General features: G+C 42.1%; 2 protein-coding genes across 2 annotated transcripts in view; one reads left to right on the top strand and one right to left on the bottom strand.

Annotated features, from left to right (window-relative positions):
- SNX25 (sorting nexin 25) overlaps window positions 1-13997 on the bottom strand; it is a 76580-nt gene extending 62583 nt beyond the window's left edge. Inside the window, exons 1-2 of the mRNA XM_064149004.1 lie at window positions 13288-13997; window positions 3703-3787 (exon numbers count right to left, since the gene is read on the bottom strand). Of these exons, the coding sequence (XP_064005074.1) occupies window positions 3703-3787; window positions 13288-13737 (535 nt within the window). The 5' untranslated portion in view covers window positions 13738-13997. The remainder of the gene's footprint in view (window positions 1-3702; window positions 3788-13287) is intronic.
- A 4645-nt stretch (window positions 13998-18642) lies between these two features.
- The window catches only part of CFAP97 (cilia and flagella associated protein 97), a 32126-nt gene continuing 28388 nt past the window's right edge, over window positions 18643-22380 (top strand). The window contains exon 1 of the mRNA XM_064148979.1: window positions 18643-18968. The gene's annotated coding sequence lies outside the window, so the exon portion shown is untranslated. The remainder of the gene's footprint in view (window positions 18969-22380) is intronic.

The following is a 22380-nucleotide window of genomic DNA, read 5'->3' as shown; positions in this document are numbered from 1 at the left end:
CATCTTTTCATTGTGTAAGATAAATGAAGGACAAACAAGAATCCAACCAATCAAGAAAAAGCACAAAAAACACTGTAAAAAATCCCGTATTTCACTGTTAGTCACTCAAACACTACTGGTTGAAAAAAAGACTCAGGGTTTTAAGACTACCAGGCCTTCTCTTTCTGCATATTCCACAAGGAAATCTCTTTCTAACATTACACTTGGTTTGGTTTTGACAACTTGAATTTCATAAAGCACACCACAGTAGCAAGGCTATTTCTCAGCTTTCCCTTGCCTTGTACCTGCAGCTCATGCAAGTATGCTATAATTAAGAATGAAACAGCACTCAGAAGCCCTGCTCTGTTATACTGCTCTGTTGTCAGTGGGAACTGGAAAGAAGTTTAGAACCGAGCTGTAAGTCAACATAAACAGAAGAACCTTCTTGGTAGGGCTCAGTGCTCAACAGCGTAGAAAGGTGGTTCCCAACAATTCTGTTACCCTAGCTTTGACAAGTTGAGAAGCTATCCAAGACACAGGCAACTATTATCAGCCAATGACCACCACAGGACAGCTATCTAAACACCATCATGTTTTTACACTTATTGAAATAAGAGCGATGGTTGAAATGGAAACATATATGACTCCTTCAATTGAAACTACAGATGATTACTGATATCATCCTTCCAACTACAATGAGAACCATCAGAAAAAATGCACTAAAGCAGCTTGTCACATAAGACACACTACAGAACCTCACAGAGCCACACTAATAGCCAGAGAAAAAAGTCCACACACTTACTGTAACACCAGCCAAAGCACATCATGACTGACTTAACAGGCAACTCGTGAATGGTGCAAGAACTAGTAATCCCTAGGCAAGCTTAATTGCACAGATGATGAAAAGCTGTTGAAGACCAAAAAATTAAAGTGCCAGCAACAGCACTGCTGAAATTAGGTGATACTGGCTCCTGTGAAAATGTTATCTTTGCAACTTGAAGGTAAAGAGAAGCAAAACCTTTTAAAAACCCCAAAACCCAATCAACTGTAATAACCTGACAACACCTACTCAAAACCACTGGTGGCAGCAGAGTCTGAATTGGTCCCCAGGATTAAACTCACAGGAGAATAGTCTCCTGCCTAAATGAATGAAACTTTTTAACTCATCTTGTTGAACAGCACGGTAGATCTAGATTGAAGAACCTGGCAAAAAGGCACGGAATATATGGATATTTTAATCCTCAGTAGTGTAATACTGTGCTAATTTGAAGCTAGCTAGAATGTTTTGGTGAGAAGGATTAGATCACAGGCTGTGAAAAAAGCAGTGGTGATGTCTACTTCACTCATAGGCTTGCTGATAGGTATAAGAACAAGAGTATAAACATAGATAAGGCATTCGGGCATTGCCTGAGCTCTGGCAGCATTTCTCTCTAACCTCACTCTCCGTCTCTCTGATTAATCCACTTGCTTCCTAACCCCGCTGGCCGACCCTCCATTCTTCCTTGGAGCACAAGGCAACATCTAGGGTAAGGTTGAGGGGTGGGAGAAGGTGGAAGGGTGGTTGAGAGCCCCTCCTGGGGACTCAGGTTTCTGGGAGGGCTGTTGTGTTCCTGTATTACCTTTTACCTTGTGTATTTCTGTATATACTGTAAATATCTGCTCCTATATTGTGCTAAGCTGCAAATAATAAGCTTCATTCAATTTCCAGAGCTGGCTGAGTCTAGTCTGGGTGATTTCCAAAGTGTGGGGGGGTAACACCAAACCACCACAAATATTGATTAGCATTAGAGTATGGCACCAACAAAACAGAAATACAGCCTGCATTTTTTTATATAATTAGTAATGAAGTTTATTTAACCATAGACCTGTATAAAAGCGTAGATAATGCCAAGACAACTAAAAACACCAGAACTGTCACAGGGCAAGCAACGTGTCCTGTTGTTTTTCAGACAGACTTGTCATTTCACTCTAATAAAAAAAAGCAAAATGTTTCTTCTGGGGATTCATTGAGTATCTCAAACACAGATTGACACAAACACCTTTCAAAATGAAAAAGCTTGCTTAAGTCTACATGTGGTAGAATGAAAATCATAGTCTCATCCTTGTCAAACTGCGTAACAGAGGAGAAGTTAGCTTCATTAGTCACTAAGGCCTGGAAGAAATACAAGCAGATCTGACGAGTTTGCTTTCCAAACTTCAGAGTGAGAATGAAGGGTAAAAAACTACTCTGAAAAGAAATAGCAGAAAGGCAAGTAAGCTGTCACAACAGAAGGTCCTCAACTCTGGAAAATGAATCACTTCAATACTGGTAACTTTCCTTAAGCCTCACTGAGTGAGGACAGATGCATGCATATAACTGAATGATCTGCAGGATAAATACTTTAGATGAAGACAGCTTCCCCCTCCCCTTTTTTTTTAAACAGACAGAAGTTACTCCTACGTGTAACTAAGAGGAAGGAAGGATAACACAACTACATTCCCCCTGCTGTGTCTCTAGACAAGCCCATGACCTCAAACTCTACGCTGGTTATGTCAAGGCTTAATTTCAAGCTCCACTGCAGGTTATCAAATATTAAAGTGCACATGGGAGAAATCAGCAAAAAACTTGTTAGTGATCTTTTCAAACATGTAATATTTAAACTCCATTATTCCTTTCAAATCATCAGGAAGCCTATAATCTGACATTCCAGAAGAAAATGGTGCCTAAAACCAAATAACAGTTCCCCTTCACAGAAATGTAAGCGAGCAATAGTGTTTTAATTTTATATTTTAGCTACCCATCCTGCTAGTAGCTATTCTTCAAAATATCTTTAAAAACACTATATATCCCAAGAAGTTTTCATAAGACAAGAAACCTGTTTAAAGCAATGTGTGAAACCTGTTTCACCAGTGTGAAAAAATAGGGGAAAAAATGTGTTGCAAAGAAATCTTAAAAGGAAAATATACTAATCAGGTAAAATATTGAAATTATATCAAATTTTATAAACCTATTTTAAAAGCTATAGTCCATAACTCTTTATGTGTTCCCTTCTTTTAATATGCAAGCCAGTTTTCCTCCTCCAGATTGTCTTTAAGTTCCAACCTGGCATAATCTTTTAAGCAACAAATCCAAAAAAGTTTTGCTTCAAATTCCGATGTTATCTCAAGTTCTACAATATTTTGCATTACCAGGAGTCAGTTAAAAATACATGTGCAGAAGTAGCAGCTATTTTTTATTTTAGAGAATTGTAAACAAGATATTTTAAATCTATGATGCCAGTTCACATTTTACAAGTGGAGTGACTGTATCGTGATCCACAGATTTCATAGACTGTATAGGCCAAAATTACAAAGGTTGGATTTTACATTCAGTTTTCAGGACCAGAAATGTACTAAGAAGACTGCAAAAGTCTTCAGGATTTATCATTTCAGCAAAAAACAATCAGAAGTCTTTGATATGTTACCTTTTTGTTTAGTGCACAAGTACTGAGGATTCCTTTTAAATATATTTCTGTAAAAAAACAGACACTAAACTGACAAAGTACCAGTTAAACCCCAAAAACAACACCTCATTGCTTACTACAGAGGATCTCTTGGGAAGACCAAGACCTCACACTTCCATTTTGTATCAAGGAATAAACCAAAGTCATATTATAAAATTCCAGAATATTATGCAATCATGGTTTGCTAAGAGGTCAAAAGATAATCAGAGTCTAAAGACCTTCTGCCCAAGTTAAGACTTACCTTCTTTCAGCGCTTTATCCATATTGTGAGAAATGACCACTCTCCTTGGTTGGACTGAATCATGGGAGCTTCCAGACCAATTACTCTGAAATTCAAAGAGAACATTCATCATAAGAGAAAGGAATAAACCAAAAACAACAGAAGAAAAAAAACTGAATTCATGGTCATCCTGCAGTAGTTTTGGTTCACATTCTTCTGTGCTTCTTTGTCTAAGGACACTTGTGGCTGCTGCATTTTAAGCTCCTGTACTATACAAACATTTGTCTATTTGGAAGTACTAGCTCTTGTAGTGTCCAAACAGGTGGGTATAGACAGAAACATTTTTCAGGGTTCAGACAAAAAGCAGTGACTCATACTGTCCTTATACAGAATGCAGTACAATTCAAATCAGAATTTTTCCCTATTGCTACCTAGTTTACTTTGCTCCCCTTGATGGGAGCTCAGACAACTCAGTAAAGAACCAGTGCTTCAGAAACATCCCAATCCCCCTAACATTCACCCTACAGAGAACAAGAAAGTAGTAGAAACTTGAAGAGAGTGGTTAAGGAAAAAGACTCTGCAATGTTTTTAAAATTAGTACACCATTATTCCAGCCAATTTGCAAGAAAAGAGTGTATTTTGGTGTAACGTGTTTTCTTGCAACTGCAGATAGATCCATATAGTCTAATATAAAATATGCACAGATGAAAGAGTCTAAGCACTACCCCAACACTCTTCTCACACCTCACACAGCATTGCCAGAGATATTTTCCGAGCCTTGGAGTGTCCTTCTTCCACCCGCAGTTAATTTGTCCCAGCAGCAATGCTCCCTAGACTTCTTCCAGTTGCTACTCCGAGACCATGGCTGTGGTCTTTTAGACGTTTTCTTCCCTCCTTAACAGTGCTACTGATGGCAAGAACAGCAAGATTTCAGCATGTCTGCCTCCATTTCAGCCCCTCTTACTCCTCCTCAACTATAATTTTGGTAGTAAGAACAGAGTCTGATCAGTGGAATGCTACACAGATTTTCATGACCCTCTTTCCCCGCACACGCTGCTTGTAAAAGCTTACACCGTACCCGCCTTGAAGGCAGGGGAAAGCATACCTGTCATCTGGAAGAACACCTAAGGTGACTACTGTAAGCCTCCAATGTAGCACCTCTCACTGCTAATGTTGTTGTGCTTCCTCCAAACAAAGCTGTGCTAATGCAAGTCACATGATTACTTCAGGATGTTTCTGCTTTATTTGCAGCAGGAAGTTGGACAATTCAAAACCCCAATTTAAAGAGAGAAGGAGACATTAAACATCCCAAATACACCCAAGGACAGGATACAGAGAGCACTATTAAGCAAGCTGCTCAGGCCTTTCTATGAAGACAGAGCTCCCAAGCACAAGGCCACAACCCTGGCTGATGCTTTATGCTCAGCATACTCCATCTTCTCTAACACTGAGGCTAGTTTGGGTATCCTACAGGACTAACCCTTATACTAACGTGGGTCATACCTGCACAGAGGTTGGTACACTCAAGCCCCTAACTTCAGCATCAACAGTTCTCATTTGCACATAGTTTCCAGGAAGTGGCTTAGAATGGCCTAAAGCATCAGTAAGCACTCTCATGACCTGCTAATCAAATTACTCCTTTCAAAACCAGTTTAAACACGAACTGAGATAAGAAAATTATCCAGGCTGAATTCTTGCCTCACTCCCTGCCCTAGCTCAGGACTACTTCACAGCAGATGGGGAAAAGAAAGGGGGGGTGGGGGGGAGCAAGAAATTCTTCAGAGGGGATACATGGTTGCAAGTAGCTTGCTCCTCATCAGCACTGTATGATCCAATTTATACAATTCCACAAAGCAGGAACTGATCCTTCTATCTTTCAATCTTGAACACGTGAAGAATGAGGCAAAGTGTTAATGCCTCGCTGAAATGCAGTCTCTTAAATACCAAGATACAAACTCCTATTTCAGCTTGCAAGAATAGATTTCATTGAGAACATCCTCTACAGTTGGCATGTTTGACTTCTAAAAGGCACGAGCTTTTCATTTCTAAGATAGAGTAACACTGAAGTTCAGTATAAAGAAGTTCAAATAAGACAAGTGATCAAAAAGAATTTAAAATGTGACTATCATCACTAGCAATGGTGATTTTTCTCCTGCAAGGATAGGGCAAAGGAAGATGCACATTAGCGGATTCCCTGAGAAACCCTCCATATTCATACAATAAAATGCAACAGTTTGAGAGATAAGAACAGAGCAAGAACCAAACTTTGTTTAAAAACTAGGTTTCTACATTGTTTAAGTACAAATTTTCAAGAACAAATGAGAATCTAACATTTGAATAAACAGGAATGTTTCAGTGCATTGGAATGATGTTGGCTGGGGTAGATCAGGCTCAAGAAAAGGCAAAAAAAGAGACCTTATTGCTGTCTACAACTACTGAACAAGAGTGTACAGAGAAAAGAGAACCAGACTATGCCTCCACACGGTCGGGACAAGAGGCAAGGTTGCAAAACAGGAAATTCCCATTGCTTACAAGGCAAAACTATTTTAATTATGAGGCTGGTCAAGTACAAGAATGGAGGGGCAGTATGAGAGGCTCCATCCTTAAAGATACTCAGAATTCAGCAGGAGAAAGTCCTGAGCAACCTAGCTGGAGTCTGAACAGAAGGGTAGACTAGATGTCCTCCAAACTTTTCTTCCAACCTGAACTACCATGGTTCCTGATGATCCCTCGGAGAACTATGAATTTCATTTAGTGACTGATAATATATTAGACCTCAAGTTGCCTTCTCTAAAACACCTGCTTGGATTCCTTTTTTCTTTCAGTTTTTGGAACTTACATTTAGGAGAATCATTTCACTCATTTAAATTTGCTTTAAATTCTGTTTCTGTGAAACAGTAATGTTCTATTTACTAAATAAACAGGTACTCCCAAGTTAGATGACAATAAACACCTTAAAACCAACAGTAAAAACCCATTAACATGGATTCACCAGAATCTGTGATAACAGGACTGAAGTAAATTCACAGTTCAAACTCAGCTCTAACAGCTGAGAGAACAAAACATCCAGCAGATTTCACTGAAAGATTTTATTCCCACCCCTGCCTCAAGTCAGATGGAGGGTGTATATGCAGAGAACAGGTTTAGCTAGAAAACTCAGACTCCAAAGTTTGCACATTTTGATTTGTGTTGCTCATCTAAATGAAAACGGTGCTACACTTCATGAAACCATCCACAAAATCCTGACTGACCCAAAGATGTTCATAAATTCATTTAATACAGTCAAGGCCCAAACTGAGATGCTCTTTTATACTGATTAAAACCTGGTATGTTTCCAGTAATCCTGACCTGCACTATCACAGTCCACTTCCCTAAAAACAAAACATCGCAATAAAGGCTTACGTGAATTTGCAGGGTACACACACAGCCACAGTCTACCCAACACCTCCACACTTTCCTTCTCTGTCAAAACCAAAGTAGAGCCTATGGAAAATACTTCAAGACCAAAGAAGCCAAGTGCTATGAAAACCAAATCACTGGCAAGCCAGAAAAACCTGCACAGACTCATTCCTCAGCTACAGAGTCTTAGCTTGCCAATCTGAGAGAAACTCCTGCACTGTTTATTGCTACACACTCCGTCCCACCTGACTTTTCACCATAGGGTATTCTGTCTTTTTAACAGAGCATCAAAAAGTACTCAGAATTCATTGTCATCACTCATTTCATTAACATTATTAGCTTATTCCCTTTTCCTGTGTATGCTCAAGGAGTGAAAAAATGGTACAGAATGACTACTCATAGAAATCTCCCACAGACACATTCTTTTTTTAAACTGTCTTTTCCTTGGGTAAATTTTGCTGCTTTGTTTTGCAGAGCACAAGGAACTAGGGCCTGGCAATAAGAGGGGACTTGATCAGGCTGTATTTTCAGAACATTTCCAATATACATGTACATTATTTTCAATCTCACACTGTACCCTGAACACAAGAGACTTTCACTCTTGACTTTCTTACAGCGGTTTTGATTTCACCTTTAGGACACCCTGCCAGAGACTCTGACAGCAAGATCCCAATGAGCCCACCACCCCTCTTTCTGTTGAATCAGCAGAGCTCAGTTATCAGGAGAAATGAACTAGCTCTCTAGTTATTTTGTCAATCATAAAACACTTTAAGTGAAAAGCAGTCCCTACGAAAGTAAAAGCAGCCTGATTCACAGCAAAATATGAAACACAAGAAAATTAAATGCCAAGCACAATACAATGAAAACTGAAGATGGCACAGATCTAACAGAAATAAACAGCAAGGGCTGCATGACAACAAAAGACATTTCTAAATATAAATGATGGGTGAAAAGCTGTGTAGAAAAATTACATTTCCTCACCATCAAGGAGTTGCAGGACAAATAAGCGAGACACATAGGCTGAAAAACATTTCACCTACTGAGATCAACATCATGCAAGAATAAACGCATCTCTTCTAAGTTAGGCCAGCAGGTAATCAATGCATGCAGGTCTGACAAAACTTCAATTCTCAAAAATTGTATAAATCCCTAAAGATAACAGATATTCCACAGATCCCTAAAATTACACTGTAGCAGAAATTTCCAAACTACAGACCCCAAAATAACAGGCTCACATTGAACATATGCAATTCATGCAGTGTTCTGAGAATTGTTAGGTATTCCTGAAATTGCTAGGCAGTCCTACAATACTTTTTCATTATCTTAATTTCAGGACTTCCCTAGTAGTGAACCCACCTGCATCACCAAAGCTGATTATTAACCTGCCTATGTAAGAGGTAGCACTAGGAATAAGTGTCAGACTCTCGGTTGTTAAAAACAAACTAAAGATACCCTCTACTTTCAATCCAGAAACAACTGGCCTCTTTTAAAAATAGTAGTGAATCACAATATTAGTTTGTGAGAACCTAAAAGAAGCACAACAGAAGAGCAGAAAGCAGAGACAGTAATGAGAGGCAGAAGTAACAGCAAAAGCTCTGCAGTATTAAAAACCTCCATATTCCCTAGTGGGCCCGAGAATGAGACAGACTGTAGGAACATGCTTGGCCTTAGGCTGAGGAAAACCCCCAAGAATGCTTTTGAAGGCTTATTAATGTGTAGAGACTGAAAAGAGATAAAAAGTTTTTCTTCTCTCACAGCTGCTCCAAACTGCACTGTACTTCAAGAATTGCTTTCCATCACCCTTGAAATCGATGCCTACAGATGGCAAACCTTCCACTTCCCACAGCTGTTGGAGCTCCTGCGAGCTTACATTCACAAGCTCCACATGATGGCAAAAGACCAACAGAGAATGGAAACATAAAACTACCTATCTTTCTTCTCTGTTCCTTTTGAGGAACATAGCAGAAGCAGAGCACTCAACTTGGGTATTATGACAGCCATTCAACCTAAGTTAAGTTGCCACTGGATTTAGATCACTCAGATCATTTCCAATAATCACACTACTTGCTCTGTTACGGCTTTGTTATCTTCAAGAATATGGATATTTCAATGACTACTTGATCCAAAGAGGGGATTTACCAGTGCGTGTGATGATTTTGTCTGGGACAGAGTTCATTTTCTTCAAAGCAGATACTATGGAATAAATTTTGGATTTGTGTTGAGAACAGAGTTGATAACATAAGGATGTTTTAGTTACTGGTGAGCAGTGTTTGGACAGCAGTCAAGGTCTTTTCTGTCCCACCAGCAAGTAGGCTGAGGGTGGGACAAGAAGCTGGGAAGGGATACAGTAAGCCTCAATTGGCCAAAGGGATTCCCATGAAATCACCCTCAGCCTCTAAAGTTGGGGAAAGAAGAAAAAACATTTGGAGGAACGAAATTAGGAGTCATAGTGTCTTCCCAATTAACTATCACACGTGATAGAGCCCTACCAACGGGAAGTGGTGAATGAATTCCTTGTTTTGCTTTACTTTTGTGCAGGGCTTATGCTTTGTCTATTAAGCTGTCTTTAATCTGTAACCCACAAGTTTTCTTACGTCTAGTCTTCCTATTCTACTGGGGAGCAGTGAGCAAGTGGTTATGTGGTGCTTAGTTGCCACCTGAAGTTAAACCATGCCCCCCTGTTAGTGCCAGGTCCACAAAAGGTCCATGTTCAAGGGTGGAACAAGCCCTTAGGAACATAATACACTGTCACACTTCAATCAGGGCTAGAAACCCAGAGTTAACTACTTCTGAAAATGGAAAGCTACTGAACAGAAGTGAACAAGAATGACTAAAGGATTAGGAATTGAGTTTTAAAATCAGTGGCAACTGTTAATCACAAAAAACCTGAAACTTCAGACATTAGAAACAGTGTGCCCTTCTTGCTGGGAAAAGAAGAAAAAACACCACTTTTATTACCTTTCTGTCAGTACTGCAAGGCAGATTGGGTACATCATTCTCTATACAGAGTATTATTCATTTAATCTGAATTTAAAATGTAGCTCTTACATCTAATAAACTAATCCTTGACTTTTGCATTATTTAAATGCTGCTGATAATCCAGCTCTCTATTATTCATATTTTTTGCTTTGAATAAGTCAGAAAGACTTTGCTGAAAAGGAAATTCTGTCCTGCTAGGTTTTTCTGGCAGAGAAACAATGCACACTGGAAACATGGGAAAAAGTTTTTTCTCCCTTTCCCTTCCCACTAATTTAATTAACCTAGTTCTTCATTGAAGAGTTGAAGTCATCTCTCCTACAACCACACGGATTAACAGCAGTGTAGGAAGCACTGAAGTTAATTTAAAGATGTGACACACATTCTAAACCAGGGCTATCATTGATATGAGCACATCAACCGATATTTGAAGAGTGAAAACCTCCTCTGAGACAGGCATTTTATGAAAGTACAGTTGGGTCACCATGCTTTTTTACTGTCTTACATTTTGCTATCCTCCACGCCACAAATAATCTTGTCCTAGAGTAGTTCCTAAGAAGTGCTGAAAAATACCTGATGACAACTTGACGTGTAATTTTGAGGCATCGTTTGATTCTCACTATTTGACATCTAAACAAACTATTTAACAATATTATTGCCTGCAAGTACTTTAATCAATAAGTAAAGCAATATGATGAGCTGTATGTATAGCACTCTTCCAAATGAAGATATAAAAGAATACAGGAAGAAACAAAGCTTTGTGTGGAAGTCAGAAGACTGCCCAGATGTACCTTGTGACCAAAGCTCTCACATACAGGAAGGCTAGGTTGAAAGCATCTCTCATCACAGAGATATAAACTGCACTTTGCTTTACAGTCAGCAGTAGATTTCAAATGCTCTTGATGAGATACCTGATTTTACCATAAAATCTTCAGTTTTCAAGTCTCAAAGGGTTTATGCAAACAATATTTAGGACAAAACACAGCTTCTCATTTGGAAATATGGCTTCTCAAAGCAGCAAGCTCAAAGAAAATGAATAAAGGCATACACTTTGTTACTCTGAGGTCTGAACCTGTCACACAACACCTTCTCACGTAAGTTATTCACTTAGAATCATAGAATCAGCCAAGTTGGAAGAGACCTCCAAGATCATAAAACCAACAGCACTAAACTCACACTGTAAGTGCTTACAGAATAGAGAACTTGCCAAAAATAGTTTTTTTTCAGCTCACCATAAAGAACTTGATCCAAAGCCTTTTGAAGTTGATCAAAAGTACACCCACTCACCTTACAAGAGGTGAGCCTGACTCCCACTAGAGTAAATACTTATTACTGAATACCTGGTGTTTCCTTATCTGCTAACTGAAATGTGGAAATCAACTAATAAAAATGAAGCAGTACGCCTTGAGTTCACATACATACAACACATCCAGAGCAAGACACAATCCATAAGACTCTTTTGCAGGAAAAAAATTAATTATTAGGCCAGTAGAGCATTCTTCCCTATTGCTGAAGAAAAGATGCAACAAGGCTGAAGAAATCCTGAAGGGATCTATGAAAAGACATCTCAGGGTTTATGAAAAATGGGAGAGTAACAACTGAATTGTAACAAAGGAGTGTAAATAAAAAAAGGATATAAAAATGTTCATCTAGAAAATTTCAAAGATAAATATATGGCAGAAACTTTGCAAGAAACATTTCAGTGAACAGCCTACGCTTCTGCATGCTGCCTACACAAACAGTACTACTTTCTTCAGCTACATGTCAATGAATGATCAATTAGGAACTGCTACAAAATTGTGTTCAGAAAAAAACTATGTCAAAGAGCTTTGCAGCCCTAAAGCCATTTGGTATCAGACGTAAATCACCAGAACTGTAAACTGAAGACACGAAAAACACAAATAACATTCCTGGAATTACAGTTTCTAAATTGCAAGGGTAAGATAACTTGCTCCTTTTTTGACGGTCCAACAGGACTGTCAATTGAAGTCACCAACCACTCGGCTAAATGATCTCTTCTACTGACAATCATGTTCTGTCACTTTCCATTACATGTAAGCCTGGGAAAATGTACTGCTCGAATATAGAATCTTTTTCCCTCCCTAGGTCAAAGAATGAAGGAATAAATCAGATGCAGAAGAGCTGGGTGACCTGACTGGCAAGACAGCATGACAGTGAAATGTATCAGGCAAGTGACTTCTAACAGATTCTCTGCCCTGCCAGCACACTCTTTTCTGCAAATTCAGCCGCATTGACTGCAGTCTCAGAACCACTGGAGTGACAGCATTATTTACTTTCTGCTAACACGAAGAGTACATGTACCAAACTTAATGAACTGGGTCACCAGAACAGCAAGGCTGTACGCTGAGGTGGCACAAATTACACTCCTCTTTTTCTTTGTAGGGTACTCTAGGTATCCTGTGTGAAATAGCAATTACGTGGTAACGTCTCGTACTAACACACCCTGCTTAGGTCTACAACTCACCGGTGAAGGGCCAAACAAAGCCAGCCAGAGTCACTGATGTCAAACACCACAGCCCTGCGGCCTATGGGCAAATCAGGAGGGCAGGCAAATCCTCAGTTCCAGCAACACTTTTTCAGGCCTGCCTAGGATCAGGTCCAGAACATTTCATAACTTGATGAGGGGCAAGGGTGTAGATGGGAGGAAAACTATTTTGACCAGCACCACTAACATTAATTAGTAGACTGTTGCAGCTGTATAGAACATAAGTTTATTTTTTGCAGAGCTCTGCAGCGGTTTGACAAGACGCTGGTACTTCCTCAAGTAATTTTAAGACTATCTGAAGCTGCCCAACTTAAGAGCATTGCATTTGCACAACACTACGCTGCCTCTTCGAGCACCTCTCTCTTACTAATGACATTTCAACTGAAGGAGCAGAAAAGGATTCCAGACACAGCCAACAACAAATTCCCGTACTAGTATTTGTGCAATCCGAAGGTTTCTCTCACAGTAGAGACCTTATTCTTCCTGCCCACCTGCTATCCCCCGCCACAACTTTTCCCATTTAAAGCCCCGACAAGCAGCTGAGAGCGGGTAGGCTCCAGCGGTCGCGGGAGGACAACGGGGCACTGGGTTTTGGCCCGGCGCTCTGCGGCGGAGCGAGGCCCGTAACGCCGCCCTGTGCTTCCTCCCGGTTCTCCTGCGGGCGGGACGGGGAGGGCGCACCGCGGCCACCATCCGCCTCGATCCGCTCCTCTCACTCTACTTACCCCCGCGACCCGCAGGACTGGAGCTGCGGCGGCGAAGTCTGGTGGCGGCAGGCGGCGGCGGCCGCGACACATCAGGACGATCAGGGTGCCCAGCGCGGCGGCGGCGGCGCCGCAGCCCGCGTAGAGGGCGAGGCGGAGCAGTAGCAGGGCCAGACACGGCGGCCCGCCGCCCCCTGTCTCGGCGCGCTCCTGTCCCAGGTGGACGACGGACACGGCCAGCAGCCCCAGCCCCGCCGCCAGCACGAAGCGGGACGAGACGGGATCTTCGTCCTCCTCGTCTTCCGCAGCCTCCTCCTCGCCACCGCTGCCAGCCACAGCGGCAGCCGCCGGAGCGCTGCGGTGGCCGGCCTCTCCACCGGGGCTATGCGAGCCCGACGGGCCGGGAGCCGTAGCCCCTGCCGCCTCGGGCTGCCCGACCGTGCTGCTAGAGTTGTCAGCACCGGGGAACATGCTGCTCCTGGTGCCGCTGGGACCAAGAGCATCTCCTGCCGCGGCAGCCCCCTGCGAAGGTCGCCGCTCCCGGGCCCCCTTCTCTCCTCCTCCGCCGCCTCCTCCGCCGCCCGCCGCCGCCACTGGCACCGCTGCGGCCGCCGGGGGAGCCGGAGCTCATGCCCGGCGGCAGGCAGATGCGTGGCGGCCCAGCCGCTTCTCAGCGGCCGCTGAAGCGGCAGCGCTGCCCCCTGGTAGGCGACGGGAGCCGAGTGCCGTGGCAGCAAACGGGGAGGGTCTGCCGCTCTGCTCGGTGTCCGGCAGGGGGAGGAGGCGGGGGTGGTGCCTACCGGGCGGGCGGGCCGTCGACTTGTACGCCAGGCTCGCCGCGGGGCCTGGGCGCCTAGAAGCGTGGTTTGTCCTGCGGGCTTAACCGCTACGGGGCATGGAGGTGTAGGCGCACAGGCCGGGAAACTACCGCGCTTGGATGAAGTAAGGGGAAGGTGCCTCCTTGCGGGGATCGCCGACGGCTGCGGTGTGGAGCTGAGTCCCACAGAAAGCTAAGGGGGGCCCTCCTCCACGGGCCGGTTGGCAGAGCCGGGCGGCTGGCAGGCCGCAGCTTAGCCTTGTCGGGTCCAGAACGGTTTGGCTGCAGCACCGAGGCCCTTGCCGGAGCTCAGGTGAAAGCTCTGACCTGGGTCATCCCCCCCATGAGTGAGCGCGGTGCACACCCCATTGCTTACACCCCTCTGATCAGCCGAAGGGGATCATAAATAACAGGGTTACAGAAATTAGAAGTCGATAGAATAGCAATTGAAACGACACGGTGGTGATCCTGTGAAACGTAGCCTCACTACCCCAAAGAAAGCCTTTCAACATGCCCATCACTACCCTCTCTCCACTGGTCTGAAGGTTTATAATGCTTGTGGCGGATTCTGACAACAGAAATTCCTTGTATGGCAAAAGCCTTGCCGTGTTTTCGGCTGTGCTTTGAGGCACCTGTTCACCTTGACGTAACTGCTGCAAGTGTAGCTCTGCCAAACTCGCAGGTTCATAGTAACTGCTGACTGCAGGCAAAGCAGGAGGCTTTGTCCTCTTCAGAGTAGAGGTAAAGGGCATTGCTTTCTTTTAAGGAAGAGACTGCGCCAAAGTAGGTTGTAAATCTTTGTAAAGCATTTACTCAGGGGCGCAGATATCCCATTAAGAAAGTTAAGCACTGTAGGCATATTTACAGGTATTCGGACTTCTGGGAAGAGCTTTTCAGAGTGTACCTACTTTGGTGGTCTTGATGTGCAAAATTGCCCTGAATGTTGTCTTTTAAACAGGTTTTGGTGTTGAGGTTGGAGTCCTTTTTATTTATTCCTGTTCTCTACATCTATAAAAATGTTGCTTCTGTAAAATGAATGATACTAGCACATGAAAAACATGAATGTTTGCATTTCCTGAGGAGTATAACTAGCACCATTTTAAAACTAGACACTGAATTTCCCTTTGTTTATGTGATGCCAAGTAAGCCAGGGCACTGAGTGTAAACAGTACTGGTGTTGAAAGGTTCAACGACAGCCTTGAAGTGGCACTGTAACAGGGGAATGAATGACAGCTCCTAGTACAGAACTGTAGTGGACACATGCACAATATAGGTACAAAGCTACTCAGGATTCTAAGTTACAACAGATGCTCTACTCCACCAAGGTATCTTCTAAACCAGTTCTAACTTCACCCATGGTGTCTGATGGCATGACCTGACTCGTATACAAGTTTGTCTGCATATATTCGTGCCTTTATCTATTTAGGTCTGCACAGCAATGTATTTCCTCTCAAAATTCCAAAGTAGTTTGGAAGCAATTTTGGCTCCCATGTTAATCACTGATCTAAAGAGACACTGCTTTTGAATCTGATCCAAAGGCCTTACAGTAGCTTAAATATAATTTTATGACATGGTTTATTCTATTTAGTGGATATTAAATTGTACGAAGACCTTATGAATGCTAGCTCAGACCACTCACAAAAATGTCCAAAATTGATTAGGTAATGTATCCAATGTGATTAAATGTGAAAATCATAGTAATGAAAATACAACTGGAGTGATGGTCCATTCCTACTGGTATCACCATGTGTCAAAACATTCTGACACTTCACTGAAGGGCTCAGGGACCAAGGTTCTTTCAATATCTCTGATCATTAATACTGAGATTCTTGCATAGTCTGAAAGCTTTTTGGTTGGGCTCAACATGCCAGGTTTCCTATAAAGTCATTTTATCCTCATCACGTATAAAAGAAAAAACAATGGTCCATCTCTCAGCATGCCAGTCCTCCAAGATTTCAGAAAAGACAGGGCTTTGAAGTGAGTTAAAGATCTATTCTGGGATCTTAATAAAGAACCACACAAGAAACCAGACAGATTATGTAGAGGCCTTCTACTGCAAATGCATTCAGGAAACTGCCTGTGTCTCTGTCAAAACTAGTTATGAGAATTGGATTTTCAAATTAACCTGAAGCACAACATGTAATGTTGTTAGCCCTGTGTAAACAGAGGTTATTTTCTTATTAGAGTATTAATTCTCAGAAGTGGAGGAGGAGATGAAAAAAAAAAAAATAAACCTACCTGCAATGACAGTTTAGACCAGTGCTTACGCACAAAGCAGGTCTTGTCTGAATGAGTAATCCCACCAGTTTTGTCTAGGATTTACACATCATATCCTGAATTAGACATGTCTAAATCAACTGAAGTGTGTAGTCATAGACCTAGAGGAAATTTCAAATGTTTTTATTTTAGTTTTTAATAAGATTCTAAGACTTTTCAACATGAGGTACAACTCCTAACATTCTAGATGACATCCTAGCTCCACTGAAATCAAAGGCAATTTTCAAGCTTACCTCAGTGTTATTTGAACTTCCCCTTTTATACTTTAAAAATTACTTCTCTGTACAATACAAAAGGATTACAGAGGTTAATTTTCTAAACTGAAGGTTAATTTATTATCTTTCTGTAGTTATTCACTGGAATGGGCTGCCTGGGGAGGTGGTGGAGTCGCCATCCCTGGGGCTGTTCAAGGCAAGATTGGACGTGGCACTTGGTGCCATGGTCTAGCCTTGAGCTCTGTGGTAAAGGGTTGGACTTGATGATCTGTGAGGTCTCTTCCAACCCTGATAATACTGTGGTACTGTGATACTCAGTCATGGAACTAGTTTATGATATGAAAGATTTAAGATATCTTATTCAAACATTATAGCAAATATCTTTCATACAAAGATAAGGCTATTTTAATCTTCTTTTTAAAGAGAAACTGTCTTATTTGAAGGGTCAGCATCCTCACTTTTTTCCCTTTGAGCTTGTAAAGTAATTTACCTGTTTATAACATACCTAGACAAAGCCCCAGTTGGTCTGAACAGTTTTACATGTCTTGAGTGGCAGTCTTGCAACTTTCACCTTCAAAGCACTACAAACTTTAAACTTCAATAAATTTGCACCTCTAAAATCATAAAATAGCTTGGGTTGGAATGGACCTCCAAAGGTCATCTAGTCCAACCCAATGTTTAGACAAGGTTAAAATAAATACTTCTCTAAAGGCCTTTTCACATTTGCTTTGTTTTGTGAGTGTTTCTGGCTCAGATCACATTGTTATAAAGGTTAGCAATTTACCACTTCTCAGTTAAAACAGACATTTACATTAGGGGCAAAAAAACACCAAAACCTATGTAAAGTGCATATTTAGTTCATATTTTTAGCAGTCTTACAGTTTTTAATTAATTATGTTTTTTTATAACCACTGTGGTTCTTCATTTTAGTTACAGTCATGTTAAGAGCTCATAGACATTCCTAAAAGTCTCCCAGGCACAAAACCCAGACATGGTCATGAACTTTTAAACCTAGTGGTATGGAAAAGTGGTAACTAACACTTAGGAACAATCATAGGAAAGAAAGAAAACAAATTTACTAGGTAGTGAATGATGTTGATTTCATCAATTTTAGCTAATAGAGCAAGAAAGGATTGTTGGATCTCTCAGTATCATACATCTTGTCTGATACCTTTCACAAAACTCAATAAAACAACTCATTATTTCTCAAAGGCTTGTAGAATAAAGGGACTTAAAACTGCCAATTTTTGTTGCCTTTTAAAACTTTCCATGCAACAGTAGGTTCTTTAGACTTGATTAAAAGTGTAAAATGCAGATACTTTAAGTGGAAACTATACATACAATCTGTCTTTATAAAAGCAGTTCTATTTTGATTAAATTTTATCTCCATTATTGTATGTCTGCAGACCTTCTACTTACACTTTTTTTTTTCTTACAAGAATGCAGTTTGTTAAGACTTCATGACATAATTTTAATTATATGGTTATATGCTATTTTTTAAATTTAGGCTACGTTCCTCCTTCAGTGAGAATTAATCGAACTGCTCTCAGAAAATAACTATCCATTTTGTTGCCTGCATTTTTACGAACTGTGTAAATTACCGCAGCCTGGGACACCATCCCCTCCATATGGGCTGCCAACATCTCAACCGGGAATGCCATCATCCCAACCTGGGACGTCATCAACTCCATCTGGAGCATTGTATCCCAACGTGGAAGATTATCACGTCAACACGGGGGCTTACTGTCTCAAAGTAGAGCACTGTAATCTCAAATTAGGGAGCCATTACCTCAAAATGGAATGCTAGCCACTCCATCTGGGGCACCAGCATCCACCTCAACCTGGAACCCTGTATCGACCCGTTCCGGGGACTGCCACCTCAACCTGGGACACCATCAACTCAGCATGGGCTGCCATTGCCTCAGCAAGCGCCCCAGCTTTCTCATGCCACCCTACGGAGCCAAGAAACGCATGAAAAAACAGTGTAATCCGCCCCTGAGGGGCGAGATACAAGAAACCCCAGCAGGCGCTCTCCTGTCTCAGCCCCCAGCTCCCTTTCCTCCCTTCCCACCCTCCCCGCGTCGTTAGGCACCGCCTTTCCGCGCTAAACGACACGAGGGGGCCGGCCCGAGCTGCGCAGCAGTGTGGCACCCGAACGGCGGCTGTGGAGCTGCGCCGTTTCCCCTTCCCCTCCTCTCTTTCTCGTTCCCGTCTGTGTGCGAGTATCCGCCCGGCTGCCTGCGCCGTTACCATAACAAAGCGGGGGAGGGGAAGACGGTGCCTGCTGCTGCTGCTGCTGCTTCCCGGAGACTGCCCACCTCGTCTGGTCAACGGCCAGGCCTTTGGGTGCTCAGGCTCGGGGGTCGCCGAATCGGAAGGTACCCAGAAAGCAGGTATGTGGTGGTTGGCGGGGGCGGCAGGCTACGGAAAGGCATTTTCTTCTCTCGCCTGTGGGAAGTTTGTCCAGAACAAACAAGGTGGGAGACGCGTTTTGGATCGGGGGGTTTTTATTATTATTTGTTTTGTTTTGTTTGGGTTTTTTATATAAATATATATAAAATTATGTAACTTTTTTTTTTCAAAAGATTTGTTGTCTTTTTACTTGCGCCCCTGCCTAGGCGACACCGATGTAGGTGTCTCCCAGCCGTGTCGCGATATATTTGGAGGGCCTCAGCTGATGTAGAGCTGCCAGAGTTTAGTCATGCTGTCGTGAGGCGTGTTTCATGCCCCGCTCTTCTCGTGGGTTTGGTTAGAAAAGAGATGGGGGATTTTCTTCTGAGTCTTTCCTTGGCATTGGAGTTGTCTGCTTTGGGAGGAGGTTACTGCTTTGTGCATGCTATCCTTAAGAGTTGCTGGACTAGGAGGGATGTGTCAAAGGGGTGCTTGAGTGGAGTTTAGTGAAGTGTTCTGGTTGGATGTAATTCGTGGGAATTAAGACAACTGAAGTGATCGTTCTAAGCAGCTTGCCTCAGTCGTGTTAATTATTGCATTAGGCGCATCTCCTCAGTTTCCTCCGGACGACGCTATTGTAACTCCCCCCGTGCTCGACGGCGCTGTGTTCTGTACTAACAGTTCCCAAGGTAGGGCTGTAGTTTGGAAAAATACCCAACCACCGAATCCCTTGGCCTCCTACAAATTTGTGTGGAAATCACTAAAGAGGTAGCTGTAAATCCTGTGTCTGCCTTGGCTGTCTTTGTGCAGCACCTGCAGCAGAGTGCGGAATGAATTCCAGAGCACCTCAGTGAGATGATAAAACAAACAGCTACATTTGTCATCTGTGTGAAGCTCCTTTTTTTTCCCTGGAGCTTTCACAGCATACTAGGGAAATTGAATTTTTAAAATGTAGTTTATCATGATTCCTGCCACAACCCAATTTAATGTCATGTATTTTAAAATGCTTTGCATTTAAAAATACAGTTTCCAAAAACTTAATATTCAGCTTCTGGAACGCTTCAAGCTCTTTCATATTGGGTTGTTGTTTGCATTTTCTGTAGTGCAGACGTTGTTCCTTTGCATGTTCTCAGCTTAGAAGATTCTTGTAATGACACGGAATGGAGACCAGAGAAGAAGAGAGAACAAGTAATTTGTAGACGTTATCTTTTATTTCTTGAGAGTTAAAACTTTTATGACCTGTGGGGATTTTTGTTTTGGTTTTGTACTTGTCTGTGTTTGAAAGGCCACTCAGAATCTCATGTTTCCACACAAGACTTATGTGAGCTCAGAGAGCCATGAGATCCTAGGTATCATCTTAAATTCATGGGAAATAAACAGGCCATTGTTGCGATGGATGTACCTTAGTGCTTCCACCACAACTACTCTCTAAAGTTTTTCTTCTTTACTTTCCTGGTCTTACATTCAAGAAAGACTGGTGATGAAATATAACCTACATTCCATGGCTAAGTGTTTTTCTATCCAGCAATCTCAACTGATGTTAAGTCACAGTTCAGTGATGGGTATTTGTCGTGAAGTGTTTCCTTTTAATACCATAATAAACATTGGAACTCTAGGAAACCTGTGTTAGGTTGAATTTAAAAGAGAGCCCTATCGTTTAGCTTTTTATCTGCCTTCTCATAGTGGTATGTTTTATCTGAAGAAATTAGCAAGTCATTAAAATACAATGTAGGAGAGGATCTAAAGAGGCCTTTACCTCATTTGCCTCCTACACACGTTCTGAGGAAACCCAAATATACTTGGACTATTCCTTGGTGACATTTGTTAAAGCTGTTCTCCGTATACTGATGTAGTGACTGAATTTCTATACTTACTCTGCTCATCTCTACTGGCAGTGCTTGTTTCTCATACATAGAAATACATTAATTGAAAGTAAATTTAATCATATTTTCAGTAGTTGTGTAGAATGTGACTGCTATCTCTGTATGTGTATTTTCTACACTGTGATAATGGTGTGGTCACAAAACTCCCATCCGTTTGATCTATATGGAAGCACAGCCATGCAAGACATTGAGGGAAAGTCTGATGAGATACCTATGTGTGCAGTCAGGTCACTAAGCATACTAAACGTGGAACATTAGAAGCATGAACAAACTTCAGTTCAATGAGCGGTTCTGTTGTTGGAGACAGTTTGTGAGTTGTGCCACTCGATAAGGATGGCTTTGTGTCTGGAGTATGCTGTGATTTATCTGTTGCTGAATTCTGGTAGTTTGTGAAATAGTATGCTTGCTTCCTTCGTGGTCCTGTCATCTGCCTCAGGACTGAGGCAGAGTCAAACCTAGACTATGCCAAGGTTAAGTGGCGCAGTGTAGATGGTCAGCTCTTGGATGAAAATACAACTTCCAGTTGTGGTTAGCCTCATTGGATGCTTGCTACCCCAATATTTAAATCTTGATATCAAGAAGAAATGGTTTTCAAAGATATGCACCAGTACAAGACTCAGCTTCCTTTTACCTTGCTCTTCACCCTCAATTCTCATTAGTAGACTGTTCTTCTGGGTTGTTCCTACCTGTATGCAAATAACTTTGCCAGGAATCCTTCAACATCTGCATTGTTGCAAGATGGACCATGGGTCACTTTTGGGAAAGGTCACTGCCACTGACAAGTTTCCCTCTGGCCTCTTGCTTCCTTTTGGTTCCTGAGATAGTAGGAGGTGGAACTCTTCCAAGTAGTGAGAAATAGCGTATAGCAGTAGACTTAGGATACTTTGTTGTGGGTACACTTCTAAAGGTGAAGAGCCTCTTGAAGGAAATCCTTTCAGAAGCTTGATCAGGGTTAAGGCTGGGGCTGGCCACTAGATGAATGACAGGTGTTCTTTTTTAATCACTCTCCTTTCCCAAAGGGGAAGAGAAAAAGAATTGGAAAGAAAGACTTAAGTTCTACTTTTCTAGTACATTATCCAAACAATAGCAACAACAATGAAAAATATACAAATATGTACAAAATCAATACTGAACCCAACTCCTAGATGGCAGACACTGGAAAGGTCTCAGGCTAGGCTCAACAGCAGATGGGAACTAGACTCAGGAGCTGGATTTTGGAATGCACAGATAGGGATCAAAGGCAAAAAACCAGCATCTTTCTCAGATGCTGGCTGTTGAAGAGGCTTCACCCTTGTGCTCTTTGAGCTTTATATTGAATATATATATGAAATGGAATCTCTTGTTGGTCACTTTTGGACATATCCTGTCCACTCCTCCCTGTGAGTGTAACCTCTTAGTCTTACAGAGCCCTAGTGTGGTATACAGGATTTAAGAGTGACCTTGATTTCTGTAGGAGGAAGTATAAATAAGAGCCTTTCTGCATAGCAGTATTTGCTACTAACTACAAACATCAAGTGTTTTCACCTCTAGA

This window comes from Pogoniulus pusillus, chromosome 9, assembly GCF_015220805.1.
Source record: "Pogoniulus pusillus isolate bPogPus1 chromosome 9, bPogPus1.pri, whole genome shotgun sequence".
Taxonomy (NCBI): domain Eukaryota; kingdom Metazoa; phylum Chordata; class Aves; order Piciformes; family Lybiidae; genus Pogoniulus; species Pogoniulus pusillus.
This window is presented reverse-complemented; position numbering and strand designations above follow the sequence as displayed.